General features: G+C 43.3%; 1 protein-coding gene across 1 annotated transcript; it reads left to right on the forward strand.

Moving 5' to 3' along the window:
- Positions 1–26655, forward strand: AQP1 (aquaporin 1 (Colton blood group)). Its single transcript, XM_090047839.1, has 5 exons — positions 1–18; positions 1295–1760; positions 21428–21592; positions 23137–23217; positions 24849–26655. The coding sequence occupies exons 2-5, from the start codon at positions 1371–1373 to the stop codon at positions 25026–25028; spliced, it is 816 nt and encodes a 271-aa protein (XP_089903965.1). The 5' UTR covers positions 1–18; positions 1295–1370; the 3' UTR covers positions 25029–26655.
- Positions 26656–26856: the final 201 nt, after the last annotated feature.

A 26856-nucleotide genomic window follows, 5' to 3' on the forward strand; every position in this document is an offset into this window, starting at 1 on the left:
GAGGACAGTTAACAAAAAGTATGTATTATACTTTCATTGTAGGGTTTGGGCTAGACACCCCCCACGGGGCTTGCTTACAGCTACCTGGAGAGTCAAGGGAGGAGGTAGGGGAAGCCCTGACGCTCTGGCTGGGTGTAAAAAAGGACCAGAATGACAGCAATGGAAAAGAAATAGCTGGTTTCACAGCTGCCTCGTCAAGTTACAAAGAGGTTTCCCGGGGGCTCGGTGAATGGCTGCGGCGAGTACAGACGGCCTGCAACTGCTTACACAAAATCTCCCTCGAGTGTATTTGCATCGGGGACATGCACGAAACGACGCGTGCGGAGCTTCTAGCTGCGCTGGGAAAAGTCAGAGGCATTTGGTTGGCGGCGGAGCGCGCGAAGAGAGTTATTTCTGCTCGCCCTGCTGCGTGTCTGTAAAACCTTAAAATTGCCTTGATGGAGCGAGTCCAGAATCTCACGGGGTTACTGAGGTCACAACCTGTCTGGACGAGCGTTAACGAAGACACGTCTATAAAGCCACTGACCGACCGACAGACTGTTTGTTTGCCTTTGTCATAACATTATACAAATATTAACAACAAAAAAGGCACGTGGCCCCACAAAGGGTTTGGCATGAAAGCATTCATCACGGTGGATTAGACTTCCGGCTTTTTAAAACTTTTCTAGGTAGATGGCTAGCTAGCTGACAGACAGACCGATAGAAAGAAAGGCAGACTTTGGAATCGGAAAGTAATTAAAGAGTCCGAACAGAGCTGGCAGAGAGCACTGCCTACCTGGAGTCAAATGAAACACAATGTGATATTTCCAGTCTCCTGAGTGTACTTTTAGCTGTCAGTTGTATTTACTACTTCAGATGTCACCAGCCTCTGCTAAAGTGGAGGCAGAATAATACACAGGCTTGCACAGATCCCAGGGTTTTTCCTTTTAGTTTAGTCCCGGGAGAGAAGGAGAGAGAGAGAACTCCTGCACCACCCGTCCGTCTGTCCGACGTGCCTGCTGACTGACTGTAGGGAGGGCAAATGAGTTAGGATAAAATTCCTAAGTGCTCTTTTATAGGGAGTTTTAAAAAGCCTCTCAAAAACAGCAGCAGAGATCGAAGCCTGTGAAGGGAGGGGAAGGTAGGGGGAAAAAAAAAGGGGAAGAAAAAACTTTGGCATGCATGCAGTGTCTTACATCAATCTAGCAGTCAGCATCTATGTAGACGTTCTTTCCTCCCTTTGTGCAACACCCCTTTCCTCCTACAGACCACCCAAAGCCCTATAAATAAACCAAGAACACTGTTTTTTCTCCAGATTGCTCCTCAGACCTCAAAGGGAAAATATCAAGCAGGGGAAGAGAGAGAGAGAGAGAGAGGGAGAGAGTGAGACGATGGCTAGCGAATTCAAAAAGAAAGCCTTCTGGAGGGCAGTGGTGGCTGAGTTTTTTGCCATGAGCCTCTTTATTTTCATCAGCATCGGCTCGGCGCTGGGCTTCAATTTCCCCCTAGGCTCCAATACGACAGTCACCGCCACTCAAGACAACGTGAAGGTCTCGCTGGCGTTTGGGCTAGCCATTGCCACCATGGCACAAAGCGTGGGCCACATCAGCGGTGCCCACCTGAACCCAGCGGTGACCCTGGGCCTTCTCCTGAGCTGCCAGATCAGCCTCTTTAAGGCGCTCATGTACATTATTGCGCAGTGCCTGGGGGCGGTGGTAGCCACAGCGATTCTTTCTGGAGTCACCTCGTCTCTCCCGAACAACTCCCTTGGACTCAATGCGGTAAGTGGCAAAACTTTCCTTCCCTTCCCTCTTTCTAGCAGGAATAAACCTGCCACCTACTGCCAAGGGCAAGCGGAGGGTGGGGGACTTGTCTGTAATGCTGGTGAATGTTGCTGCTCCTAATACAACAATACTCAGGGCTCCATCCAATGCCACCGGCGTCCATAAGACCCTTTGCCTTGACTTCACTGCTTAAGGGTCACAACGCTGTCCCGTACCAGGATACTTGACCCCAGTACTACCGAAAGTTAAGGGTTGCTGCTTCTGTGAGACAGAGATGAAAGAGGAAAGCCCTTTCCCTTCTGAAATATAATGGCACATTGTTGATGGTCTGCATCAGGTTTGTGCTTGGGTCTGAGGTAAGGCTGAGATGATCAAAACTGGCTCAAGGATTTAGGTAGCTGATGCCTGTAACATTTTTTTGGCAGCTGGGTAGCCAACTCCCTGAAGGGTTATGCTCTGCATGGCTTGCTCTTGCGATGCTATGTGATGTGCATATATGGATATATTTTTTATTGCATGCTCGCAAGCCTGTGAAGGTGCTTCATTAACTGTCCATCTAGTCTGATGATGACGGATGCAAAATAAGCATGTCAGCACACGTCCGCTCGCAGAGAAGAGAGACAGAGAAGGGGGACGAAAGAGATGTGTCAAAGGGAGCCCTGTGTTCAAAACTATACACGTTGCAGTGGGCAGGGACCAGAATATTTCTCTGTACTGACATGAAAACTTTTTGTGCAGTGAAAACTTTTTGTGCTTTTGTGCTTTCAAGGAGCTAGGGAAATGTTGAGCTCTGTACTGGGACAAGCTAGTGAGACAACTGTCTATAATAGTGGGGCTGCTTTCAGGGCTTTTCCAACCAGATGTTTGTGGCTCAGGGGCTGTCACTGCATTAAAGCTGTCCGGACTGCAGCTGCCTCTCCTTAAAAATGTTGGCATTTATCCACAGTGGCAACCAAACGGATACCTATCATTTGGCACAGATGAGGCTATTTTCCAGCTGAGGCTATTTTCAGTGTCAAGTCTCATAGCACAAACTTCTGATGAGAGGGAGAGGATTATTACAACTGGAACTTCCCTTATGATCAGCTCCCTCACCTGGTGCTGGACATTGCATTTCTTTCAAGTCTTCTGGATATTCTGTGTCTTTTAAGGATTCAGTTTTTAGATGAAATTCAGCATCCCATTTAATTCCTTAGGTCTGCAGGCTGAGAGTCAGATCAGAAGGGCTCTTTCGCTACCAGTTGCTCACTGGTACCAAGAGTTACAGGCACAAGGGGAAAAATAGGCCAATGAGTATCAAATCAATAAAAATGTGCTTTAGGAAGCTCTGAAGTCCTAGCTACCTCCAGAGGGATACAAGTTGCAAGTGGGTATAACTGGTCTTCATAAACCAATGTGATAATGATAGTTGCTTGTTTGCCTCTCTAAAATCTGTGTATACAGAAGATCTGATCTATACGATCTATCCAGATTTCGAGGATGGTTCTGGGTCTGATCCATCACCTCCTGGAGTCAATGCAGGGATTTGCATGGACTCTAGAAGGGATGGCAGAGGGAACCACTCATCAGTAAAACAGACCGCAAGGGACATCTCCATCCCAGGGGTCCCCTGCAAATACCTGAGAGCTGGCAGGGCAAACCCACAGCTATGGCATATTGGTTCAATCTAAATCACCGAGCCCTGAACCTGAAGTCCATAGGATGCCATATGACCACACCCAAACCCTTTTGCTCCTGTGACAACATTTCAAATCATAATTACACTTGTGTAGAGCAATAAGGGATACTCCCTCCATGTGGCCTTTCCACTATTCTACCATATTCGACCCAAATCTGGGTCCACTGCTCCCAAAATCTGGGACCCTTTTTTTCCCTAGCCAAGCAGTTATTGTATTCCTATTGCTCCCCAGCCATTTGAGATTTGACTTAACCTGTCTCTATATAAGAAGACTTGGAGGAAAATCTTGGCCCAGCTGAAGTTAATAGGAGCATTGGCATCAGTGGGGATGGGACATTACGCACTGTGGACCTTACGTATTGCACTCGACACATAGGAGGGAAGCCTATTTTCATCCTTACCAGAACTCAGTGGAAGTCAGTGGGATGACACTTTTCAGGGGGAAAAAATCCCTCGTGGTGGGGGAGAAGGTGGGGGAAACGGTACTTTGTAGGCTCTAGCCCATTGTATATAGTACAAAGTTTGCATCAGATCAGGACTTCTGGTCCACCTGCTGCTAATGTAGCTGTATCAAGTGCTGTCCTGAGGCTGGGTATCGATGATTGTCACCGTCAGATATTCAAAAGAAATGGTTTTCCGTTCAGCTCGAAATGTTCTGGCTAGCGGAGCTGTGGGGGGATCTCCCTGGAGATGGGGAGGGCAGCAGCTGTTGTTTTCCCTGCAGGAGAAATAGAGAGGAAAACAAGTTTATTCACTTCCCACTGGAAAGGCCAGCGTGGCTGGGTTCGGCGCTGGAGAAAACAGCAGAGCAGCTGCCGTGTCCGGCAGGTTTGCATGTTAGGGCACAGGGGAAGATCACGGCTCCAGCCAGCAGCGCGCTGGATCCCTCGGATAAGCAGCAGCAATATAGATTTGCCTTTGTAGCGTGCGGGAGTGCAACAGGGAACGGACGGGACTCCCGTTCCTGCCGGCAGCTTCAGGAACTTGTGCTCACGGGGGGAAGTGAAGGCACCTTCATCTTAAAGAAAGAGATGAGATTTAAGGAGGTCTGCAGTGTGTGGAAGGAAAAGCCGTGCCCCGTAGCTGATGCTGTGCTTTCTTCTGTAACTCCTCAGTAGTTTATTAGGGAAGTATTTCACAGTGTTATGAGGCAAGAAAAGGTCAGTCCAATTTGCATACGCTCACACAGCCTTCTATGTACATTTGGCTTCAGACTTGTCTTGCATGCACCAGGGTGCTGACTTCCCACAATAAACCATCAAAGTACATTCGATGACACCAAGAGTAAGAAAGATGGAGAGAAAAGGGGAGAAGGGATAGATTTGTTGGTCCTTTAAAATGTAGAATATGGGCGTCATGCCAACAGGGAAAGGTTTGATCCAAACCCAGCTGGAGTCAATGGAAATAGTCTATTGACTACCAGAAGCTTTGAATCAGGCATTTGGTGCTAACGTGAGAAAGAGCTTGGGTGGACATATTTCTAAAACTCTCAGCTTTGAACATGGTATTAAGGCAGGAAAAGTATGGCTTGCTTTTCTTGATAATCAGAGTCTTGCACCATACCTGTTGGCTGGACCTGATGGTCTTGCAGCCCCTGACAATCTGTGAATCTTGCAATCTATATTTCTTTATGGCAAAACTATAAAAGCAGAGTTCATCCAAAACTAGATGCATTGGCTTGTCAGCATCGCTGCCTATACTATATTAAGACAGACGGATGAGGTCCGGATATGTAAAGCAAGATTTAGTTACACTGTTCTGCCTACAAAAAGGGTCAGGAAAGCACTTAGGTTGACGAGAGGCAGGCTAGAGGCAACTGCTCCAGCAAAAGGTATTTGCTGTTGGACAGTGGTTATCTCAAGACTTTTATCAGACTAGAAACATATGTTGAGTAAATTTGCTTAGTTCAGTTTCATCGCAGGGCTAATATAAGATTAGGAAAAAATGTTATGAGCTGCCTTATGATTGCATCATGTCACATGCCTTTTAAGTGGCTTTGCGTACCGATCCAGTTGCTGTCTCAAGAGAGCCAGCAGGCTCCTTTGTGGGTCTAGAAGAAGTTCTTCAGGAGTGGAAATGGAGTGAGAAATCTGCTCTAAAGTCAAGAATAAAAAAAGGCTTAAGTAGAGCAGAATTTCAGGCAAGGAAAATAGACAGAAAAAAGCTAGACTTCATTAGCCTAAATACAGGAACAAAACCAAGAATAATAAATACAATGAATCCTGTTTTAAAAGGCCACTCAATGGACCGATAACAATCAGCTGCATAAAGGAAGTGGGTTTTTTAGCAAAGCCAAGACAGAATTGCTGCCAGCCTGTTTGGGCATATTTGGGGTCCCACTCTTAAGGCAGGAGGCTGTGCAAATAAAGGGGTCCCCTTGGCTGCTTGCTGGTCCTTGAGCATGCTTTGGACTTTCTCATGGGCAGCCTCTGTGCCACACCCCGGTGTGAGCCACAGGCTGATCAGCACTGGTACAAGCTCAGAGGCAAAGTAGGTTTTGCATTCGCTGGTTAGGCTTGGAGAGCATTTCAGCTCCCTGTAGAATGGCAGGGAGAAGGGCATTTTGCTGCCTTGAGCAGGATCAGTGTTTGGCATTGATCCTGCCCTCTCTCCCCATCCCTTTGATACTACAGAACAAATCCACCCACATGTGGTAAACCAGGGAGGAAAGACTGAGTCCTTTCCCTACTGGTGGCTGAATAGCCACAGGGCTACTATGTGGCCACTGATGCAGCCTGCAGCTTGCTCTTAGCTGTCATCTTGGCTGGTCATCTATTTTGTGAGCCCTTAGCATACTCCATTTCTTTGGAAAAGGGGGATTGGAAAGGTCTGTTGCCCATGGTGGTTAGGGACCCCTTGCCAATCCTCCCTGCACAGCAGGATTTCAGCTGGGCCTGGGACAGAAATTCGATAAACCAGTTTGACCAAAACAGTTCAGTCTGATATGACATCCAACCAGGTGAATCTGCAACCAGTTTGGGCCATTTTGAAACTGGTTTCAGTGCACTGAACTTCTGTTCTGTTACACATTTAAACCAGTTTCCAATCATGTAAGCTGGTTTATGTGTATCCTCTGTCCCTAGCCCTGGTGGCTAGGGGCAGGGGGAAGAGAAGTGTGCGCCTATGAGGGGGGGTTTTTAACCTCTATCACTAAGTTTTAGATGTGACATGCAGCAGGAATATAAAATGTTGCCTCTATTTCTCCTTTCATCTTTGCTGACCTTCAGCAAAGCTGAGTCTTGGTATGCTTAGCCCTTCGGTAGGGAATGGCCATTGACATTGCTGATATTTCCAGGCTGACAGGAAGTAAGGAAATCTTCCTGTTCTTCAGAGGGTCCCCCAGGGATGCTGGGTATCTCCAGGTAGAGAAAGCAGCAGAAATGCTAATGCTTCATTATAAGAAGTGGCTTAGTGTCTGGGAATATGACTAAGAAGCTTTGCCATAGTGATTCAGTGTTTCCCTTTGCGATTACCCTCTTTCATTATGCCCACGCCCTCAGTTTATGATCCCATCCAATCTTAAACTAAACAACGTCTGGTTGGATGGTAAGGCCTTCCAAAGAAAACCGGGTGGTTCAGGAAATCTTGGTGGTGATTGAGGAGGTGACACTTTTTCCTCTGAGTCAGCCTGGTCTTATGGAGCATTGTGGTTTTGTGAGTGCTGCTTGATGGATGAGAAATAAAACCAAGATCTTGACCTCATAATAGTCATTAAAGATTCGATGCTGCTTTTTGCAAGGCTAAGTTTAGTTCTTGTGCCTTGTTCAAATTTCAGCATAGATGATTATAAGCTATATAGTCACATCTCCCCTGGTTTCAGTTAGGCGCAGGGTTATCCTTCTGCCCTAGCCTGCTGCTTAGTGATGCTCTGTGTTATTAAATACACGCTGTAGCTTCTGCATTGCTCCCCAGAGATAAGTTAAATTCAGTAGTGGCCAGTTTGTCCTTTTTGTACTTTTTGTAGAGAGCTTTGAGATACTTGGAGATGAAGAGCTGTGCAGCATTATTCTTATTTTATAGATTTCCATCGTTTAACAGAGTCTCATGAGAGAATAGCGGCAAACAACACCATTAGGCAGAGGCAATGTGGTGACTTCAATAAGAGACGGTAGGCAGGAAAATGACCTGTTTGGAAATTGCAGCGGTGCTTCGATGTTAGCAACTTGTTTAGATAGTGAGGTGAGCTTGGCAGTCTGGATGAGACATATAACTAAGGTCCTGTGGTTACTGAATGTCATCTACTCCAATCTGGAAGAGCAGGGCTGTTTATTCTGGACACGTTACCTATTTGCAGTTTTGTTAGAGATTCAATCGGGGAAGTTTACCTCTACTTTCTTTCCTAAACAAATTGCCAGGGGTTTCTGAATGTGGAATGGATGCTACCTTGCATCTCGGCAATCTCCCGGCTTCTTGCGGTGGGGGAAGTTAATAAATAATATTTTGTGAAACATGCTTACCTCTTGCGAGGAGAAAGGGGCTATTTTACCAATAAAGTGTTCAAAGAGCTTTCTAGATGAGATTCCTGCTAGGTATATGCCCGGTGTCTACATTGCCATGGCTTGACTGGAGGTGTTGAGGCAGAAGAGCAGCAGTAAGATTACAAAAAGACTCGGGCTGTCTGCTTAAATGGACACGCTTGCTAAATGCCTGGCCCTCACTGTGTACAGGGGAGTAGAGCCAATGTGAACACTATTCAGGGATTGTTCTTTTCTTCCCAGTGAAAAACTAGAACTTTTGTTTTTTTTATTAAACTTTGCGAAAGAAATAGCTATCTGTTGTTTGGCCAGCTCCCGCGCCGAGAGACATTAGCTAGCAAGTGTGGGGAAACTTGTGCTTGCCACCACCCTTCCATCTTTGTGAACAGACATTGAATGCTGCTTTCCAAGATCTGTAAGTTGGCAACTTTTAGTTATACATACAGTCCTTGGTTGTAGGGATGAAACAACTCCGGTTTTCATGTCTGAATTTAGATTCGCAATGGTTAGAGGTGCTTATCCTTAATCAGGATCCAAATCTGGAACTGGGAGTAAATAGGGGGTCTTTATAGGGAGGGGAAAGATGACAGCATGAAGGTAGGCAAACAGTGGGGAATGTGAGCTAAGAAGACCTGCATCTGTTTTCATGTGCAAAAACTTTGTTTGAGGCAATAGAGGTGTGCCTATATTTTCCAACAGATATTCTGGTCATTCGGGTAGAAGATGGAAGGAGAGGCCATGTTACTAGAGTCCCATCAGATTCACTCAGAGAAGTTTTTCTTCATTTCCATCCTTAGAAAAAAGGTCTAGGTGTTTCTGAGTGCAGAATAGCTGCTGCCTTCATTCTCAGGAAGGAAAAGTGTTTAAAGGATCAATGAATCTTAGAAAAGGTAAGATGCAGATCTCTCTTGAAAAAAGTTCTATAAAGAGAAATCTGCCACAACTGACTTGTGTTGTTTAAGCTCACTAAGATAGCTCATAAATATTGGAGGAAAACAGATATTGGAGATAGCTCATAAATATTGGAGGAAAACAGATCCAGAATATTTCCTTTTGCCTCTAGAAGAAGTTTCCTGCTTTTTTTACAGGGTGGAATAGCAGCATTTGCTTTTTCACTCTCTGGGATAATTGGAGGCACCAGATAAGCAGTAAACCTCATGAAAATACATTGTCTGACTTAAAATCCAAGGTTTAAATATCATCGTCATCGTCATTTATTGTATGAGTCCTTTTCCGAGGCTTAAAAAAAAATCATCAGGATTCAGTGACGCAGAATTTCATAACTGTCCAACTATTTTTATGTTTTGCAACTGATTTTTGCACTGTTTCCTTCTGCTCCCTTGTCTGCCTTTATCCCCCTGATATCTCATTTAGACTTACATGTAGGTAATCCAGGGCAGAGGCCATCTAGTTGCTCCCCGTTTGTACAGCACCCAACACAATGAGACTCTTATCCGAGACTGAGTCTCCTGCGTGCTCGCACAATAATGACAACAGCAGCATTGGGAGTTAAGAGATGTACTCTGGATTAATACAAGCATGAAAGGGAGCAGAATACAGCACTGTGTGTTTACAAAATCAAGCCTTAATGTAAAAGAAATGAATTCATTGGCATTCAGGACTGAATCCAGACCCGATCACATTAAGCAGATGCGACTCCACTGAGGTCAAAGATGTCTGAGGTTAGGACCTCATAATATCCAGTTAGATCAAATATACAGGGCCTGTTGTCCATCCTGGAGGAAAAGTTATAGATGCTTGGGGGAAAGAGATATCTGATCTTCAAGGGTTTTCTTTGATACAGGGATGGTAGTTTGTAATGCAGCACTTGGGAGAGGCAGCATGACTACGAAATGCTACTCAGGCTTGATTTTCACCACGAAAACAAACACACCCATGGACCAGTCAGTCTTTCCCAGGTCCTTATCCCCTCCTGGCTAGGAGCACAACTCCTTCGCTGAAGTCATTAGCTGTTCCTCATATATTTCAGAGGGAGAGTGAGTGAGAGAGTTAATGCTGACTGAAGCAACAGAACAAATGACCATGCAAACTTTTATAGTGACACATAAGTGTGACGGGAACCCCATGAGCCTAATTACTGTAGGTGCATGATTTATGCTATCCACTTGGGTTCCCTCCAAATTCATCAAGCTTTAGTTCTTCTCCAGCCTTGTATCTGGAGGAGTATGGACCACTCTTAAGAGCGTACAGAGCTAACTTAACCTCCGATTTGCCTCTTCTAGATCTTACGATGACAGGCTGAGAGACATGGGACTCTTTAGCCTGGAAAAGCGCAGGGTCAGGGGTGATCTGATGGCTACCTATAAGTTTCTCAGGGGTGACCACCAGGATCTGGGGGAACGATTGTTCACCAGAGCGCCCCGAGGGATGACGAGGTCGAACGGTCACAAACTCCTGCAAGACCATTTCAGGCTGGACATAAGGAAGAATTTCTTTACTGTCCGAGCCCCAAGGTCTGGAACAGCCTGCTAGCGGAGGTGGTTCAAGCACCTACATTGAACACCTTCAAGAGGAAATTGGATGCTTACCTTGCTGGGATCCTATGACCCCAGCTGACTTCCTGCCCTTTGGGCAGGGGGCTGGACTGGATGATCTCCCGAGGTCCCTTCCAGCCCTGATATCTATGAAATCTATGAAAGAAATAGATCCATCAGTAGACAAAGTGGATTCTTTTAGTTATTGCTAAAGATCCCAGAGTGAAAATCCTAGTGGCAGGAGTGTAACCTGTGGGATTGTCTCTCCCACTCATGTGTTTCCACCTGACATGGGGTGTCTTCTTCTAAGAACCAGAGGGTATTGCATCCTCCATGCCTGGCCAGTCCATGGCCTCTCCCTTGCAGTCAACATGTTCAGGGAAATGAAGGTCTTAAGCCCTCTTGGAAGGGCTCAAATGTCTGCTGATACTTATGTTCACACAATTGCTAATGAAGTCAGTGAGAACTATGGAGATGCATTTGGATAAAGGGCCAATGCCTGACCCTTATGTAAACCAGTGCTATCCACAGCAGACTCACATGGCAGATATGAGTGACATTCCTGAATGCACTTGTGGAAGACGCTCAGCTATTTATGGTAATGTGACCCATATGAGAATCAGGCTGACTAGTCTAGACCAGAAAGAAACCACTTAGATGCTAAGGAAGACAGGATATGACCCTTAGATCCTCTTCTTTTGTAGTTTCTTTTATGACGAACAGGGAAGAGAAATGATAGAGTAGACGTCGCTGTCTTTTTCCAGAGGCCTCATCTGAATATTGGTGCCCCCATTTAACTCTACGGTAAAAAAGGCAGCTTACAAGTCATTTAGATCTATGGAAACATTGGTTTTATGGTACCATGAAAAAAGCAGTTTAAAAGTATATGCCACCTTGAATTCAGGAAGTCTTTGACTATCCCATTAATTCCAGAAAAGGCTTGTAGAAGTTTTGTTGGAGTTTTAATTTAGAAATATAAAACAGATCTTATTTTAATGCTGTTGACAGCCAACCATATTGGCTGGGCAAAGTCAGACAACTATTCCAGTGTCTGTGTATAAGGAGAGATTTTTGCAGACTCAGAAAGCAGTTAGACCGTCCATTCCCCCTGAAAGTCAACTGCTCTCTTAGTTACTAATAAAGGAGATAATAAATAGCACATCAGTATAAACAAATGCTCTGAAAGTGCTTCTAAAGAGGAGCTGTTTCCCTGATTTTAAGCTGGTAAAGAAACAACAGCCCCCACAAAAACTCTACTTTATTTCCCGCCAGCAAGATCAAAAATTGTTTCTCAAGAAAACTTTCCCACAGACATATAAAAAGGTGAAGTATTAATGTGACTCTTCAACAAACGGGTTGTCTCCAGCTGGCGACGTTTAATGAAAGAGTTGAAGAGAGATTGACATTTACTGTCTGTCACTGGGCTCATACGTTAGCTTTACACACTTTGGTTTAATATAAATGGAGCTATCATTCTTCTCTTTATAGCATGCAGGGCTTGTCTCACACAAAAGCAACGTCTAGCTTTTCAGTAGACTATGGACAGAGGTGGGAGGATGTGGTCAGGTCTTTTTGTTGAAGGGTGTCTCCTGTCCAGAGATGCTGGATAATTGGCTGTGCTGGCATCTATAAGTTTTTAACTTGTATCTAGTAAGAGAAAGGGTCTAGCATAGTATGGGGAGCTCTGCCCTTATTATCAGTTCTGTCACTGAGTCTGATCTGAAGTCCATGGATGTTTTCCAAGGACTTCCCCTAACTCCATAGGACTGTACAGAAGGCCCCTGTTGTATGATTTTGGATAGCAACTGCCTTAAACCTCTCTTTGCCTCAATTTACATATCAACTAATGATGGCTCTTAAACACCGTATAATATAAAAGGCAGACAAGGTTCTTTGGATAAACCTGATATCTTTTATTAGGCCAACAATGTTGGTCATCCCCATACTCTGCTAGACCATTTCTCCTACTAGACACAGGTTCTATGGGTAAAACTGATATCTTTTATTAGACCAACATTGCTGGTTTAATAAAAGATATCAGATTTACCCAAAGAACCTTGTCTGCCCATGCCCTTAGACCAACATGGCTACAACTACACCCATGAAATATAAAAGAAACTATTTAAGCTGAAGGACAACATTGGCATAAGAACAAATAGATATAAACTGGCTAGGAAGAAATGTAGGATGGAAATTTGGAGCTTTCTAACTAGCTGAGCAGTGAGGGTCCAAAATAGCCCTTCAGTCAAAGTAGTGGGAACAAAAATACCCCCCTAATTTTGGTGTAGCTTTATTAATTCATGAAAGGGGTTGGTTGCCAATCATAGCCATGGACTGGTCTTGATGTCCTAAGAGATTCCCTCCAACCTTATGATATATCTAGGTCTTGATCCAAGAAAACTCTTGATTCTAGAAACCCTTCCAACCTTATGATATATCCTAGGTCTTGATCCGAGAAAGCACATGCAAATAATATATTACAAAGTTGTGTCTCCAATAGTTGCATGGCTCATTTCACTATAGCATCTGAATAGGTCTTGATCCAAGAAAGTGCATGCAAATAATATATTACAAGGATGTCTCTCTGATAGTTGCATGACTCATTTCACTATAGCATCTGAATACTTCCCAATCTTTAACATAATCTGTGCTTATTCTCCTGCCCATCTCGGTGCAGCAGATCCACCATTTTGCAGAGGGACAGAGAAGCTTTGTGACTTGTCCGAAGTCAGACAAGGCACCTATGGCAGAGCAGAGAATTGAAATAATTTCTCATAGCTCCTGCTGGACCATCTTCCATCTTGCTGACTTTGCTGCAGCTATTTACATGACTGCACTTGTGAACCTATAAAATCACTGCTGAATGGGACTCTTCCCTCCAGACCCTCATCTTCCAGAGCACTTAAGCACATACTCATCTTTGGTCATGGGAGCAGTGCCTTCCTCCCAGAGTTTCTCAAATGCCTTTAAATAATGAATGTCTGGACCACAAGGATTATTTTTCTTTTCATGGAATTGCCCTCTTTTCTGAAATAAATTACAACCACAGTCCCATGGTGGATAGAAACATGATGTAAAGGCAGTGTACCACCCATATGCAACTGGAAGTGCATGGTGAGTTTGGGTAGGCTGAGTATAATTATCTGAGTTAGTGCTACCCTAATGAGGCAGGCTGAGGAGAGTTATTCTGCATCCGAATGGACAAAATAGTAGAGGGACTTTGAAGCTGAGCAGCAGAAATAATTATAGAGAGTCTGGCTGGAAAGATTGATTTTTGTTTTATATGTACATATGCTGTACCGTTTAGCTAAACAATAGCTACCAGTTATGATAATGGCCCATTGACTTTTGCAGGTTAGGAGAGAAGAAAGGGATCACTTAGGGTGATGCAGAGTTATCCACAGGAAAAATAAGATAACATGAAGGAGGGGAGAGTTCAAGCTCAGTATTAGGAAATCTGTCAGATAGATTTCTCCCAGAGGGTGCGGGGTGAAGCCAGATCACTTGAAGTATCTCAAACTAGACTGCATGAAATAAAAAGTAAGAAATGAATTTTAGAAACAGGCCTGGACAGGCGGGGAGGTTGACTGGATGCTTTCACAGTGGGTAGGCCCAGTGTTAGTTATCGCAGGCGTCTTGAAATTAAAATATTGAAAATGAGTTCACTGCAGTACAAAAAGCATTGTTATTATGTGTGATCTGTGTTGCACTATTACCCAAAAGGTGCAGTCGCTCTGTGCACACATGCAGGGATAGGCAGTGCTTTGACCTAGAAACATAGTACAAGAAAAGTTTTGGGGAGGGAAGAGTTTCAGTGGGGGATAGCACTATAGAAGATATTTTTAACTCCACACCCTTATCCCATGCAAACCAGCTCAATGATTGCATACATGTAAAAATATAGGATAGCTGCTGCTGGATGGAGGAATAGCAATTGCAATAATTAGCAACATGGCTGGAAAAATGTCTCTTTATAAGACCGGTGATGGTAGGATTTGATTGAATACATGACGCAATTAAGAAAACTCCTGTACTGCTTAGGGGAAAACTTGACTGCAATTGCTGGGATGTTTTAATGTTAATGGTAACATGGAGGCTACTGTTGATTAAAAAATTACTTTCCATGCTAGATGAAAAAGTGCCAGCATAGCTCTCAGTGAAATGTGTTCAAGATACAGAGAAGACTGATGCTTCCCTGTTGCTAGTATGAGACATGTATTTTCCAAGAGTAACCCTGGTTGTATCAAAGTGAAGTGAACCCTCGAAAAGATCATACAGGTCTAAGAGGATGCTGGATGACAGATGAAAGGATGTAGAGTTTCACACAATGAAACCGCTTCGCGTAACAAATGGCTTTGCCCAAATAACTGGAACCATGTTTTGACCTGATAAACTTTTATTCCGAATAGGAAAAGTATGAAGCCACTGGAAAAGTACACAGCAGGGTTTACCTTGGGCCAGTTTAATATCCTGTCTTCTGGTTCTGTTTTGAAGTCAGGCAATTAATGAAAATCTTGCACCGACAAAACAGAAGGAAAGAAAACATACCAGGAATTGCCCACATTCCTGCTTACAGTTATGGAAATGGGTCAGCTGAATATGCCAGGCAAGAGGGACTGCAAAAAGGAAGCATTAACAGCTCCATTCACAGATAAATCAGAGTGAGGCACTGCATCTCTTAGATAGGGAGACTAGCAGTTGTGGTTGCCATTCATTTCCCAGCAGTGCCTAGGCAAGGAATGCTGCTTTCCCTGTGACAAGCTGGGGAGACTGCTGATAGACCAATGTGTCTGTGCTACAGGTTGCAAAGCACTTAATGATCCTTGTTAAATTGCATCACCTGCGTGCTGGAGCTCCTTCCCAGGCTTTGATGGGGGCTTTGTGGGATGAGCTGTGAGTGATGCCATCTAAAATGACCATTCAAATAGACCTGCAAAAACAAACAGTCATTTCTGGAGTTTAGCTAAGGCAAGTCAGCAACAGACTAAGATGGGACTATCCCACGTCCCTGCTGCTGAAGTTAAGAATGATTTACGTAAGGGGTCACCATTTCCCATGATGCAATAAATGAGTCAGATAATGCTGGAAAGGGAGAGGTGTGCTGTGCCGTGGCGCTGCTAAATCATGTTCCAGCAATGGGTTGCAGGGCATTTGACACAGGCAGTGGGTAAATAAGCAGTTAGGATGCTCATACAGATCAGGATTACCCAAGGTGTAGGCACCCGAACAAAACTGTCCCTCTCTCTAACACACCATAATGCAATCAAGGGGCTCTCACGGAAGAGCCATAGCTTTCATTATGTCTTTCTGGTGTTAGGAAGCTGCCGTTATCAAAATGAGCATTTTCCTGGTTGCTGCAAGGGTGAGTTTGTGCCACCTGAATGGCAACAAATGACTTTAAAGCCATGTTGAGGAGGCAATAGGGGATTTCTCTGAAGGGATGGAGAAATTTGGGGTGCTACCCTCTCCCTAGATGTATCTGAAGCATCTGGAGACATGTTTAGGGTCCCTGGAGGCCTGTTCTAACAGGTATGAGGGCACACCTGTTGGCCACCATCATCATCAAAGTTCCCCAGAGCTTCACAGCTTATAAAGGTAGCACAGCTAAGGCACCCCTTTCTGTACCTAGAAGCATGCAAGGGAGTGATTGATATATCCAGTCTCCTTTCACCCCCCAGGCTGAATGACAAGACACCTGGGTCAACTAGGAGCAGTCTTTGGCACAGGTCTGGTGCAAAGGTCAAGCTCATATCCCTGATATCTTAATTGCTCTAGCACCAGACTCATTTGGTTTGTTATTTTGTTGATGCTGACAGATGGTTTGCCAGGCTTGAGGGGCTAATGGAAAATCCAACATGGTGATCTCCAGTTTTTATGGGTATTGTCAATGCTATTTCTCATGACATAGTTATTAAAGATAGTAGGTTTTTTTCCAGGCTATATTATTGTATGCTACTGGGTTAAGAATAAGGCACAGGACAGTCTCATGCTGTGCTTAGACCCCCAGCTCCTGGAGGCAGATGGTTAGACAAATACTTAAGACTAAATTTCAAAATAAAGCCAGTCATTTACCTTTAGGGTTGCAAAGAAAACCATAAAAAGCATGCCCTGAGACTAACCAGTGTAGCTGTGTCTGCCCAAGAGAGCTGAGAGCATGAAAAAAGTAGATCCAAGACCTCATGCATCTTAATGAGGTGTTCATTGGGGAGCCCAAAAACACCTTAGCAGAGGACCGCTCAGAAGAGGGTAGTAGATTTGGCCTGAAGTGAATACTGGAAGGATATATCTGGCTTCATTTTAGCAGAAGGTTGAGGGCTGTTGTTATGTGTCTAGGGCAGGAGCTCCCAAACTGGGGCATATGAACCCATGGGGGTACACAAGACATATCTGGGGGGGTACACACGAGAAATTGTGTAATGGCAGATTTAATTTTCATTATAATGAAACGGGGATTTAAGGGGTTAAAATATAAACTATATGCTGGTAGGGGTGTATGAGCAGCTGGCAAGTCTGGAACTGGGTATGCAATAAGAAAAAGTTTGGGAACCCTTAGTCTAGGGCATTGGATTGCTTGAAGTCAGCTTTATACTATTGTAGTGACACTATGGTTTCTACTGACAGACAGACAAATATAGATAAATAGGTAAAGAGATCCCTATAGCACCACATTTACTTACATTAGGCCAAGCAAATATAAAGACAGGACAGGCCTTCCAATGTTTGCCCCTAGCTTGTAGTGTTTTGGAACAAGGCCCAGACTCCTTGCTAGTTCAGTAGAAATTTATGTCCTTGTCAAACCGTATATAATTACATCTGACAAAACCGGGCTAGAGGGAAAGCAAGAACTTTCCTATGACATTTCCAGGTTTTCTTTGATGCCCCAGAGCACACCAACAAGTGCTGATTAACATAGGGAATGACCTTGGTCTCATTTTGATCATGGGTTATCTTTTATCAGGCAATGGGAAGGGAAGGAAAAACCCAATTCCCATCTCTCTAAGATAAGAATCAGGATTGTTTTTTACTCTATATTTTTTAAAAAATAGCTGAGTTCCTTTGAAGTGACAGGAAAGTTTGGTGGTTGTTCAGCTATTAATGGTTTCAACCACTGGGGCCAAAATGTTCAAACTTTGATGTGAAAGTAGAATTCGGAAACCAGCTAAATCCCCCATGGATTATCAGTGGTATTGTGTTAACAGTGGGTTTGCCCACGATTGTCCTTACTTGAGTGCCTGCATGTCACTTGGACGTATGTCCAGCTGGCCCCTAAGTTTGGACATTCTGCCTGGGAAATAAAATATATAGGTGGGGTAGCCAAAGGGTCTGAGGTCTAGGTGTTTAGCTACCAACCACCTAATGATTTCAATGGATATCGTTAAAATCTAAGGGCCAGATCTGAATCAACCTGTAGGGTGTTTCCACTTAGGTGTTACAATGCCTAAAAGGTAAGAGGCAATCTTAATTGGCAGGATTAGGTACCTTGGCTTCTCATATGTGGCTTCCGAAGGCTGATCCACATGGCCAGGTCTCTTATCTACAGCTAACTAATAGCAACACTAGACATAGGGTGCGTCTGAGTTCCTGCTCCTGTTCAGCTTGAAATGTCTGACTCCAGACTACAAGGAAATGTTTGGGCAGGTTGGGATCCAGATGACTCAGAGGGAAGATGTTGGCCTTAACCAGACGCCTTAACTGACAACAGCTGTGAGTTTAGTACGAGGTGCAGCACTAGCTAGTTACTGATGAATGATATTTGAATGGTAGTGACAGTAATACCTTCTTTTTGTCAAGTAGCAACAGCATTAAACCAGGCACGAAGGAGTCCTGGGGTCTAGGCCATGACAAGCTTCAAACCCACATCAACTACTTTCCCAGAACCTCCCTTACCACATGGCTGTAGGCTAGGTTATTTGGGCACCCTCCTGTCTTGTTGAAGGTGTCCCTGGAGAGCTGAGAGTTGAAGATGCAAAGGTCCGGAAAGACAGTAAGCAAGTAGCAGATTAACTCTATGGCCTAGTGTTTAAAACAAAGCTTGTTGCCCAGGGGTCAACTTGGCTTCTGACCTCTACTATTGCTGAACAGATTCAATTAGGGCTGCTCTTTGTGACGTAGGCATGTAATTTCTGACCAAGTCTTGTTTGGGTGATTTAAAGGTTCGTTAGATCTTGCTGCATTTGACTTAGAAGCTCCATTGTTTTTGCAATGCATAAAGTGATTAGTTCATGGTTTCCTAGTCGTGAGGGTCGGAAGGGACCTCAGTAGATCATCGAGTCCAATCCCATGCCCTGGGCAGGAAAAAGCATTGGGATCAGACAACCGCAACCAGATGCTTGTCCAGTCTCCTCTAAAGACCCACAAGATCTTTATTTTTAAAGGGCGGATTTGAAGGAGAAGAGTGCATACCCCTTTTCGGAATATCTGGGGAAGAAACTATAGCTATAGCAGACTGGTGTGTGTGGTGCAGGGGTTTATTATGGATACCCAGGCTATGGAGATTTAACCTCCAAACCACTCATACATATTCAGTTCAGGCTGGTACTTACCAGATGTTACTACTATTCATGGTGCTTGATTGTTTCAGTCCACTTTTCACAGGATGGATATCTACACTGCAACCCTTGCCCCCCATATAATTACATTTGATGTTGGTTAGTGATTGTGGGTAAGCAAATGGTTTTTAACCCTAGAACTACTGATCTAGCACTTTCATGAGTGACCTGTAAATATATATAGATTATAATGAGTTGGATCCTGAGCTGCTGGAAATTGATGTAGTTTCACTGACATTAATGGAGCTATGGTGATTTACACTGGGTAAGGATACAATACTGCGTATTTGTCTTAGTGCTTTTCTAGACAGGCACTCATATAAAAAAAATACTTACTAAAAGAGGCAAAAACAGGAAAGCAACTAGTAAAGGATGAAAGTCAGGGGGTTTGGATGAAAGTCCAAAAGTTTGGTTACTTATCTGAAGTTATACAGCTGTTTGTCTGCAGGAAATTAGGCGGGAAATCTCATGAGCAGCATGATTGCTTGTGTTTTTCTTCTTCTAAACAAGTTACAATATTGTTTAAATATGTTATTCTCATATACAGCCCTGCACACTTAGTGCAGGCGCGGTGGCAGATGAGATAATCTACTGATTATATTGGCATTGGGTTTAATCTATGTAGAGCATGTTTATTCTTGTTAGGGACATAGCAACATAGAAACACTGTACTGGAGGAGGCCACTTGAATCATGGAGTCAAGTCCTGTGAATTTGCTGGAAACCAGTTTTCCAAAAGGGGTCCGCAAAGACATCTAGTCTGATTCCTCTTGCATGACCACATGGGTAAAGGGCAAGAGAGACAAAAGCACAACTTAATGATATTTTGACACGACAGTGGCAGGAAAGTACATTCATAGGATCATAGGGCTGGAAGGCAGCTCATGAGGTTATGTAGTCTAGGCCCCTGCTCAAGACAAAATCGTGCCTAAATCATCCCAGCCGAATGTCTGTCTAACTTGGTAGCGGCGGTAGTTCACCCCTCGGTGAAAGAGATCTAGGCTACCGCTGTTTAGTTTCCATTTGCTTCCAATTAACTGACAAGTCCTTACTCCCTTTGTAACTTGCTGTCATTTGTTCTTTTGTCTTAAGCTACATTTTGCATTATTTTTCAGGTCGCTGCTGGTTTGTTGAGCGCTAGTTTCCCAAGAGGCTTCTAAAACAAAGAGCAGAATATCAGTTTCGAATTCCTTAGCAATGTCCTTAAAATGGATGGCTTGATATAATTCCTACTGATTTTGGGTGGGCGCAGATCCATTGCTTTTAATGAGATGGTCCTATATACCAGTGCAAGTGAGATTTGTATGTTTAGAGCCATGTGTGTTGGTTCAGTGGCAGAACCTGTTTTACTTCAGTAAGCAGGAAGTGCTTACATGGATGAATGGTGCCACCTTAGTTGGGGGGGCATGTGCCCCCCCCAGCGACCAGTCAGTGCCTGGGGTGGGGAGGTCCCCCCATGGCCAATCTTGCTGACTGGGAAGCAGTTGCGGTGCTCCTGGAAGTGGCCGTGGTGCTACATGTGGTGCTCCCCCTTGCCGGCTGGCGCTCGCAGCGCGACACCGGCGCTCCTGCCTGCCCCTCCGCCCATCACCTAAGCGGGAAATGCAGCTGGTCAGGGGTGCACCAGCACTCTCGGGAGTGCACATGCATCTCCCATGCATCCCCCTAAGTGTTGCCACTGAGTGCTTATATATTTATCACGTGGATGTTCTTTTTGCCATGTGGATGCCCGCTTTACTGGATAAACCTCTAGATGGCAAATGTTGTGTTCCCTCTGGGCACATCTACATGTGTATTAATGTGCTGTGGTTATGGCACACTAAGTTTAGTACCTGTATAATAGATGCTAAATAAGTGAGCAGTAACCAGTGCTACTATGCAGTAGTGCCAACACTTGCCTTTTAAGTGGTGCTAACCTACAGTAGACTAATTCTACTGAACATTAGCACAATAGCACGGCATTTGCCGTGATGCACTAATGCACAGTACAATTAATTTACTGCGTATTTAGCATCTTGTGTAGTTGCGCCCACTGCCTCTCATATGCACACCAATTACATTCTCATTGCAGAAAATTGCCATTGGCTGTATTACTATGAGCTACAGTGTCAACGTGGCTGCTTGTATTTGTAGCTTTATATTATTATCTGCTAAAGGTGCCATTCACACTTGATGAGTGTGAATACTTCAACTCTGGGGTTTTAATAGATTTCATAGACATTAAAGCTAGAAGGGACCTCGGAAGATTGAGTCCAGCCCCCCGCCCCAGGGGCAGGAAGTTAGCTAGGGTCAAAGGATCCCAACAAGATAGGCATCCAAATGTTTCTTAAAAGAGCTCAGTTTTACTAGTGTTCGGTCAAATACAACTAATGGGAGGGAAGATGTTGCCTGACAGGCCTGGCATTTATAGTTAGTGATCTAACGACTATAAGGACTTTTAACTCCTGCCTCCTCTTGTTTCCGTACAGCTTGCAAATGGAATCAATGTAGGACAGGGGCTGGGTATTGAGATCATCGCCACGCTGCAGCTGGTGTTGTGTGTCCTGGCTACTACAGACCGGAGAAGGAACGATGTCACAGGATCGGCACCTCTGGCCATCGGGCTCTCTGTTGCCTTAGGGCATCTTCTTGCTGTAAGTTTTAAATGTCATTGTATAATAGACGCTCAGTGATGTCCTATATCATTGGACTTGGGAGAATGTTTCCAGGAATGACCGGTTCATTCTGATCGTGATTACAATGCCATCAATTCCCACCTACTTACAGAAATACTTGGCTCATAGCAACTGCCCCCTCATCCCCTTGAATATCCATTATCATTGTTTCACATGACTGTTATAGGTTCATCAGCTCTGCCAGTTGAAGACTGAACATATTATCTGTGAAACGCACACTTATGAGGATACTGCACTCTTAGGAAGCATGGGCGGTATGGTTGTTTAAGACAGTGTGTTGAGACATTATTATAACATTGTAAAGGTTTAAGGAGGGAGGTCCAAAGCCTATTTCTTTTCCAAATGCAGTAGCCATCCTGTTAGACTTCTTTGAAGACCGAACCCAGGATCTTCAGAGATGAAAGCCACCAGCTATAGACCATTTCTGCTTCTTTTTATACCCAGATTATTTTCTTTTAACACAGACATATTAACTCTGATTTCCCCTACAGTATTGTCTCAGATTCTGTATATTGAGTTTTCTTTTTCTTTTTCTTCAGCCTCTTCCTCCAAGGACAGCCCCTTTTCCCTGGTTTGTCAGCCCATGACTGACACTCACTCATCCATATCAACATTTTGGAGAAAGACTAAATTATAGCAAATTAGCTAAAACAAGGAACTAGCTTTTCTGAAGCCAAGCCATACTGTGCCTTCCTTCTATGAAAGTCTCTTAATCCTCACACTAGTCTAGCATCATCTCTCATGTGGCCTGTCCTTTTTTAATATAACCTAGATGTTAAACACTTGGGATCCAGATAATGGAAAAATTCTGTTCTACTGAATAGGCACCTGTGTTGAGTGTCTAAATTCAGTCCTGTTCCACCCTGCTCTGGTCCCTGAAAAGCAAAGTGTCTTCCTACATCAACCACTTTTATCTTAGCTGCAAACCTGAAATACACAACTTAGCGAGAAAGAAGAAGATTCATTTACCTCTTGCTATTCAGGCCCATAGTTCCTGGGATAGGATCCGGCCTGATGCCTTTATGGACTTTGTAAGTTGTCATAGATGATTTTGGAACAATTTACACATATTAAATTATGTCCTTAAGAGAGACTACCATAAACCAAAGAGTCAGGTGGTATCATCATGAGGTTCATATCAGCATTGGTCCAGTTAAATCTACATGGATTTGCAGGAATTGGAGGTGAAATCATAGCTCTATTGAAGTTAGTGGCAAAGTTCCCATTGATATCAGTGGGGACAGCATTTCACTTGTGTTTCATTATGGATGGTTCTCTTCTGCTTTCAATGGACGGATTCAGCCTTCTTTTTTATTCCATTCCATCCAAGACTTGTTAGAAAATTCCAACCCGAATTGCATTTTGTCACTTACGGACCGACCGTGAATCACAAAATACACCTTTCACTCTATTTCACTATTGAGTTTTGCATTTGTGGGACACCTTGTATTCTGGATATCTTCCTTAACAGCAATTTTTTTTTGTGTGTGTGTGTCTTATAGATTGATTACACTGGTTGTGGCATTAACCCAGCAAGATCTTTTGGTTCAGCTTTGATTGCCAATAACTTCACTAATCACTGGGTAAGTTAAACAGGTTTTATTGCAGACTGAAATTTATGTTACAGACACCATCCTTAAATCATGGTCATGATTATTATTCAAGTACATCCCAGCCCATGGATGAGAGATGATATAAAATAGTGGCATAGGAAACATGCATTTTAAAACAGATATTATCCATAGCACCGAGCCAATAATGTGGTCTTCAAGTTGTATTTCTGAGTTGTCGCTTATGAGCACAGTAAATACTGAGATTTAGGCTCATGACAGCACATAAACACATGAATAACTTTAAGTAACTGAAGTTACTTTGAAGTCATTAGGGCTATACATATGTTTAACTGCTAAGCAACTGCTTAAATGCTTTCTGGCAGTAGGACTTTGAAAATACTGTATATTTCAGAGATCTTTGCTACAACTTAGAATGGCGAATACTACCAGTGTAACACCAGGGCTTGGAGCCCATGGCAATTGCTCCCCACTGGGGCAGTGGTGACTTCTGGTTGCTGTTGCATGGCTAGTGCAATTGTGTGGCAGCAGTTGGAGCCTCTCTTTGCCTCACACCCTCCTCAAACTGGTGCCCAGGGCAGCTCTCCCAGGTGCCCTGCTCTAGTTAGGGGCACCAGTGAACCCCATCAGAATTGTTAATGTCCAAAGCACTTTCAATAAAATCATTCACTTGAACTAACATGATGAGGGTGCTGTTCCTTCACTAGATACATGCTGAGATAAATGCATTTGGATGAGAACTTACCATTTGATTTCTTCCAGTGCTACTGCAAATGACTTTGAAGCTCACTTTCCAGGAACATTTGTGCTACTAAAAGTTGCTTGCACAAATAAATGCTTTTGAAAAGAAAATAGATGCACTATAACCCAAAGTGGGGGGCAGGCAGTGCTATCACAGAGGACGCCAGGTCTTGGGTCCCAACTGGACCAAGGCACTCTGTACAGCTTTCATTCAGTCAGGGGTTTCTGATCACCACTGTGCTCAACATTTTCTGTGGGCCCCTCCTAAGGGATTTTGCGGGAGTTTGTGGATTGCCTATCTTTCTCCATTGACTTGAAAGACAACCTACATGTACAGCCCTGTTTCTGTAACTCACCTGCCTGGGAACGAGTGCATCATTTTTATACATACCGAAGTTGTAGGATCCTCTGGATTTCACCTCTAATCCCTAATAGGCATCTTGGGTAAAATTTCTGAAACAGCCAAAAGCCTATTGAGTATCAGTGGGATACAATGTTTATGTCTCTGGTGCCTTTGTAAATGTTATCCCAACGTAAATATGGCATGGCTTTTAGAGACAGTGAGCTCATGCATCTCCCATGACCTCACTGACAATCAGACCACATTTAATTAGATACGTGCATCATGTTTTCTATGCAGTTGCTTTAATTTGTGTTTTCAACGGTCATGACGTTAGTTGGCCAAAGTGACCCTCCCCAAAAAATGCACAGCAAGGCAGTATCACTGTGAGGATTAGTACTAAAGAGTCCCCACCTCCCAGACTGAACAAGAACCTAGGGAGCTTTCTCAATCAAATTGAATACGTGAGCATATGGCAAATACAGGGTGTTTTCAAGAATAGGTCTAGAATGAATGACTGATTGATTAAGCAGTGAAAGAGGTGCCTGATGTTACATTTCAGATCTTCTGGGTCGGGCCAGTCATTGGAGGAGTGAGTGCTGCCCTTGTCTATGACTTCATCCTGGCTCCCCGAACCAGTGAACTGACTGACCGTGTGAAGGTGTGGACCAGTGGCCAAGCAGAAGAGTATGACCTGGATGGCGATGAGGTTAACTCCCGGGTGGAGATGAAGCCAAAATAAAGAAGAATTATAGATAGAAATGTATTGATTTCTGGAAAAAAAAAATGTATCAGTATTAAGGACTCTTTGTAAACAAACAAGGAGTACTTTACAGTGGTTTTTAATTCACTACAGTTTTCTATTTTTTTTTCTTTCCCAATCTTTCAGGGCATTTTTACCTGGGGCTCTCAAGTGTGAAGGAGCTAAAATCATTAGGCACCTATGTGTGAGCTAGAGGGTCAGGTTCAAGTTGTAACCCCCCTAGCTTATGGCATCTTATTCAAAGTGATCATTTGGATATACCGCAACAGTGTTCATATGACCAGTCTTAGTGCTGTGAGATTAGACTGCTTGGAAACATAGCTATGTATAACTAAAATGGGGATTTTACTAAGCAGAAAGTATTGCTGTAAAATAGAGTATTGATATAATGCGCATGACGATCATGTGAAGAATTTCCCCAGCTGCCGGCCCAAATAAAATGATGGCGAAATAAAGGCCTTTCAACCAGTTAGAAATTATTTGGAATGAGCCTGAGTTGTCAAATTGTATGTGATTCCCAACACACCATAGCATATATGGTCCTGAGCAACATGGCATCTCCAAGTACCAGATACATTTACATCTTCCAGCCTTGAGTTTTCCCTGTACATGCCTATGCACTCTCTTTGGCACTAGCAGATACAACATGAAATTCAAATGCTCTGATTCTAGGGGATTAGTCACTACAAACCAAACCATCAAGTAAAGATAATGAACAAGATCAAACTGATGACATGTAAAAAAAGGATTTGTCTCTTCCTGTGGCTGCTCTGCTTTTGTTAATCTTGCATATATAACTGTGCATCTTAAAACAAAACAGAAAATAACATTCCTTGTTTTAGTAGGTAAGATTGGGAAATTCAGGGTCAATGGCATTCAAAGTAGAGTATATATAAACAGTATATATTCTAAACGGGCACAAAAATAAATGTGTGCGCTTAAACAAATATTGGGGGTCATTTCTTGTTATAAATATATATATATATATATTTTATACAGATAGATGAATAGACTGTTTTGTAAGAAAATAAGAGAGGAAAATACATCAAAAGGACAGTAATAAATGGTAGACAAAATAAATGACACTGGAAATGCAGAGAAAATGAACACTTAAAAAGGTGAAAAGACTATTTTCTGTTTTTGTTTTTTGTGCTACTTTATATGGCCTGAGAAATACATAGCTGTAGATGGTCTTGTATACTAACCAAAGTATATAGTCTAAGCAGATATGTGCTGATAAAACCTATCCTAAACTGGAAGTATTACCTTTATGTGAGAAATTAGGCCTGGGGGGAATCGGTGTACGAGATCGCACAAAGTCAGTTCACCCAAGCAACTCAGTGGATATTATTTTTTCTTCATGGTCCTGTTAAAGGAACAGTATTAATCCAGTTGTCAAAAATGATTGAGATGGATATGAATATATATCAGGCAGTTTTAACACATGTACAGTACAGAAAACTGAAAATCAAACAGAGATGGAATACCATTTTCTCTCTTGTGTACATTTGGTATATTATCCAATGTATTGTCTTTGTAAATACAGCATGGTTGCATTTTGGATTGGTTTAAAAATAAACAAAATCAGTTGTGCTAACACACTTAATGATGGTGATTCTTGATTTTTTTTTAACCTGCCATTCGACACAATATGATTTTGCATAGCCTCGTTGGATTCCTTACCAGTGGAACGGGAATGATAATATTCCTGTTCTTGGCCTTAGCTGTCTTGTCCATTTAAACCTCCAGGTCCGAGTACAAGGGGCTCTTTAGCCATGATTTGATCATAGATTTATGATGCCTGGGA

This window comes from Crocodylus siamensis, chromosome 5, assembly GCF_052110815.1.
Source record: "Crocodylus siamensis isolate JL-2025a chromosome 5, ASM5211081v1, whole genome shotgun sequence".
Taxonomy (NCBI): Eukaryota; Metazoa; Chordata; order Crocodylia; family Crocodylidae; genus Crocodylus; species Crocodylus siamensis.

Coding starts and splice junctions, on each gene's coding strand:
- AQP1 (XM_090047839.1), top strand. CDS start 1,371: ATGGCTAGCGAATTCAAAAAGAAAGCCTTCTGGAGGGCAGTGGTGGCT. Junction 1,761..21,427: donor ACTCCCTTGGACTCAATGCG/GTAAGTGGCAAA, acceptor GTTTCCGTACAG/CTTGCAAATGGAATCAATGT. Junction 21,593..23,136: donor CCTTAGGGCATCTTCTTGCT/GTAAGTTTTAAA, acceptor TGTGTCTTATAG/ATTGATTACACTGGTTGTGG.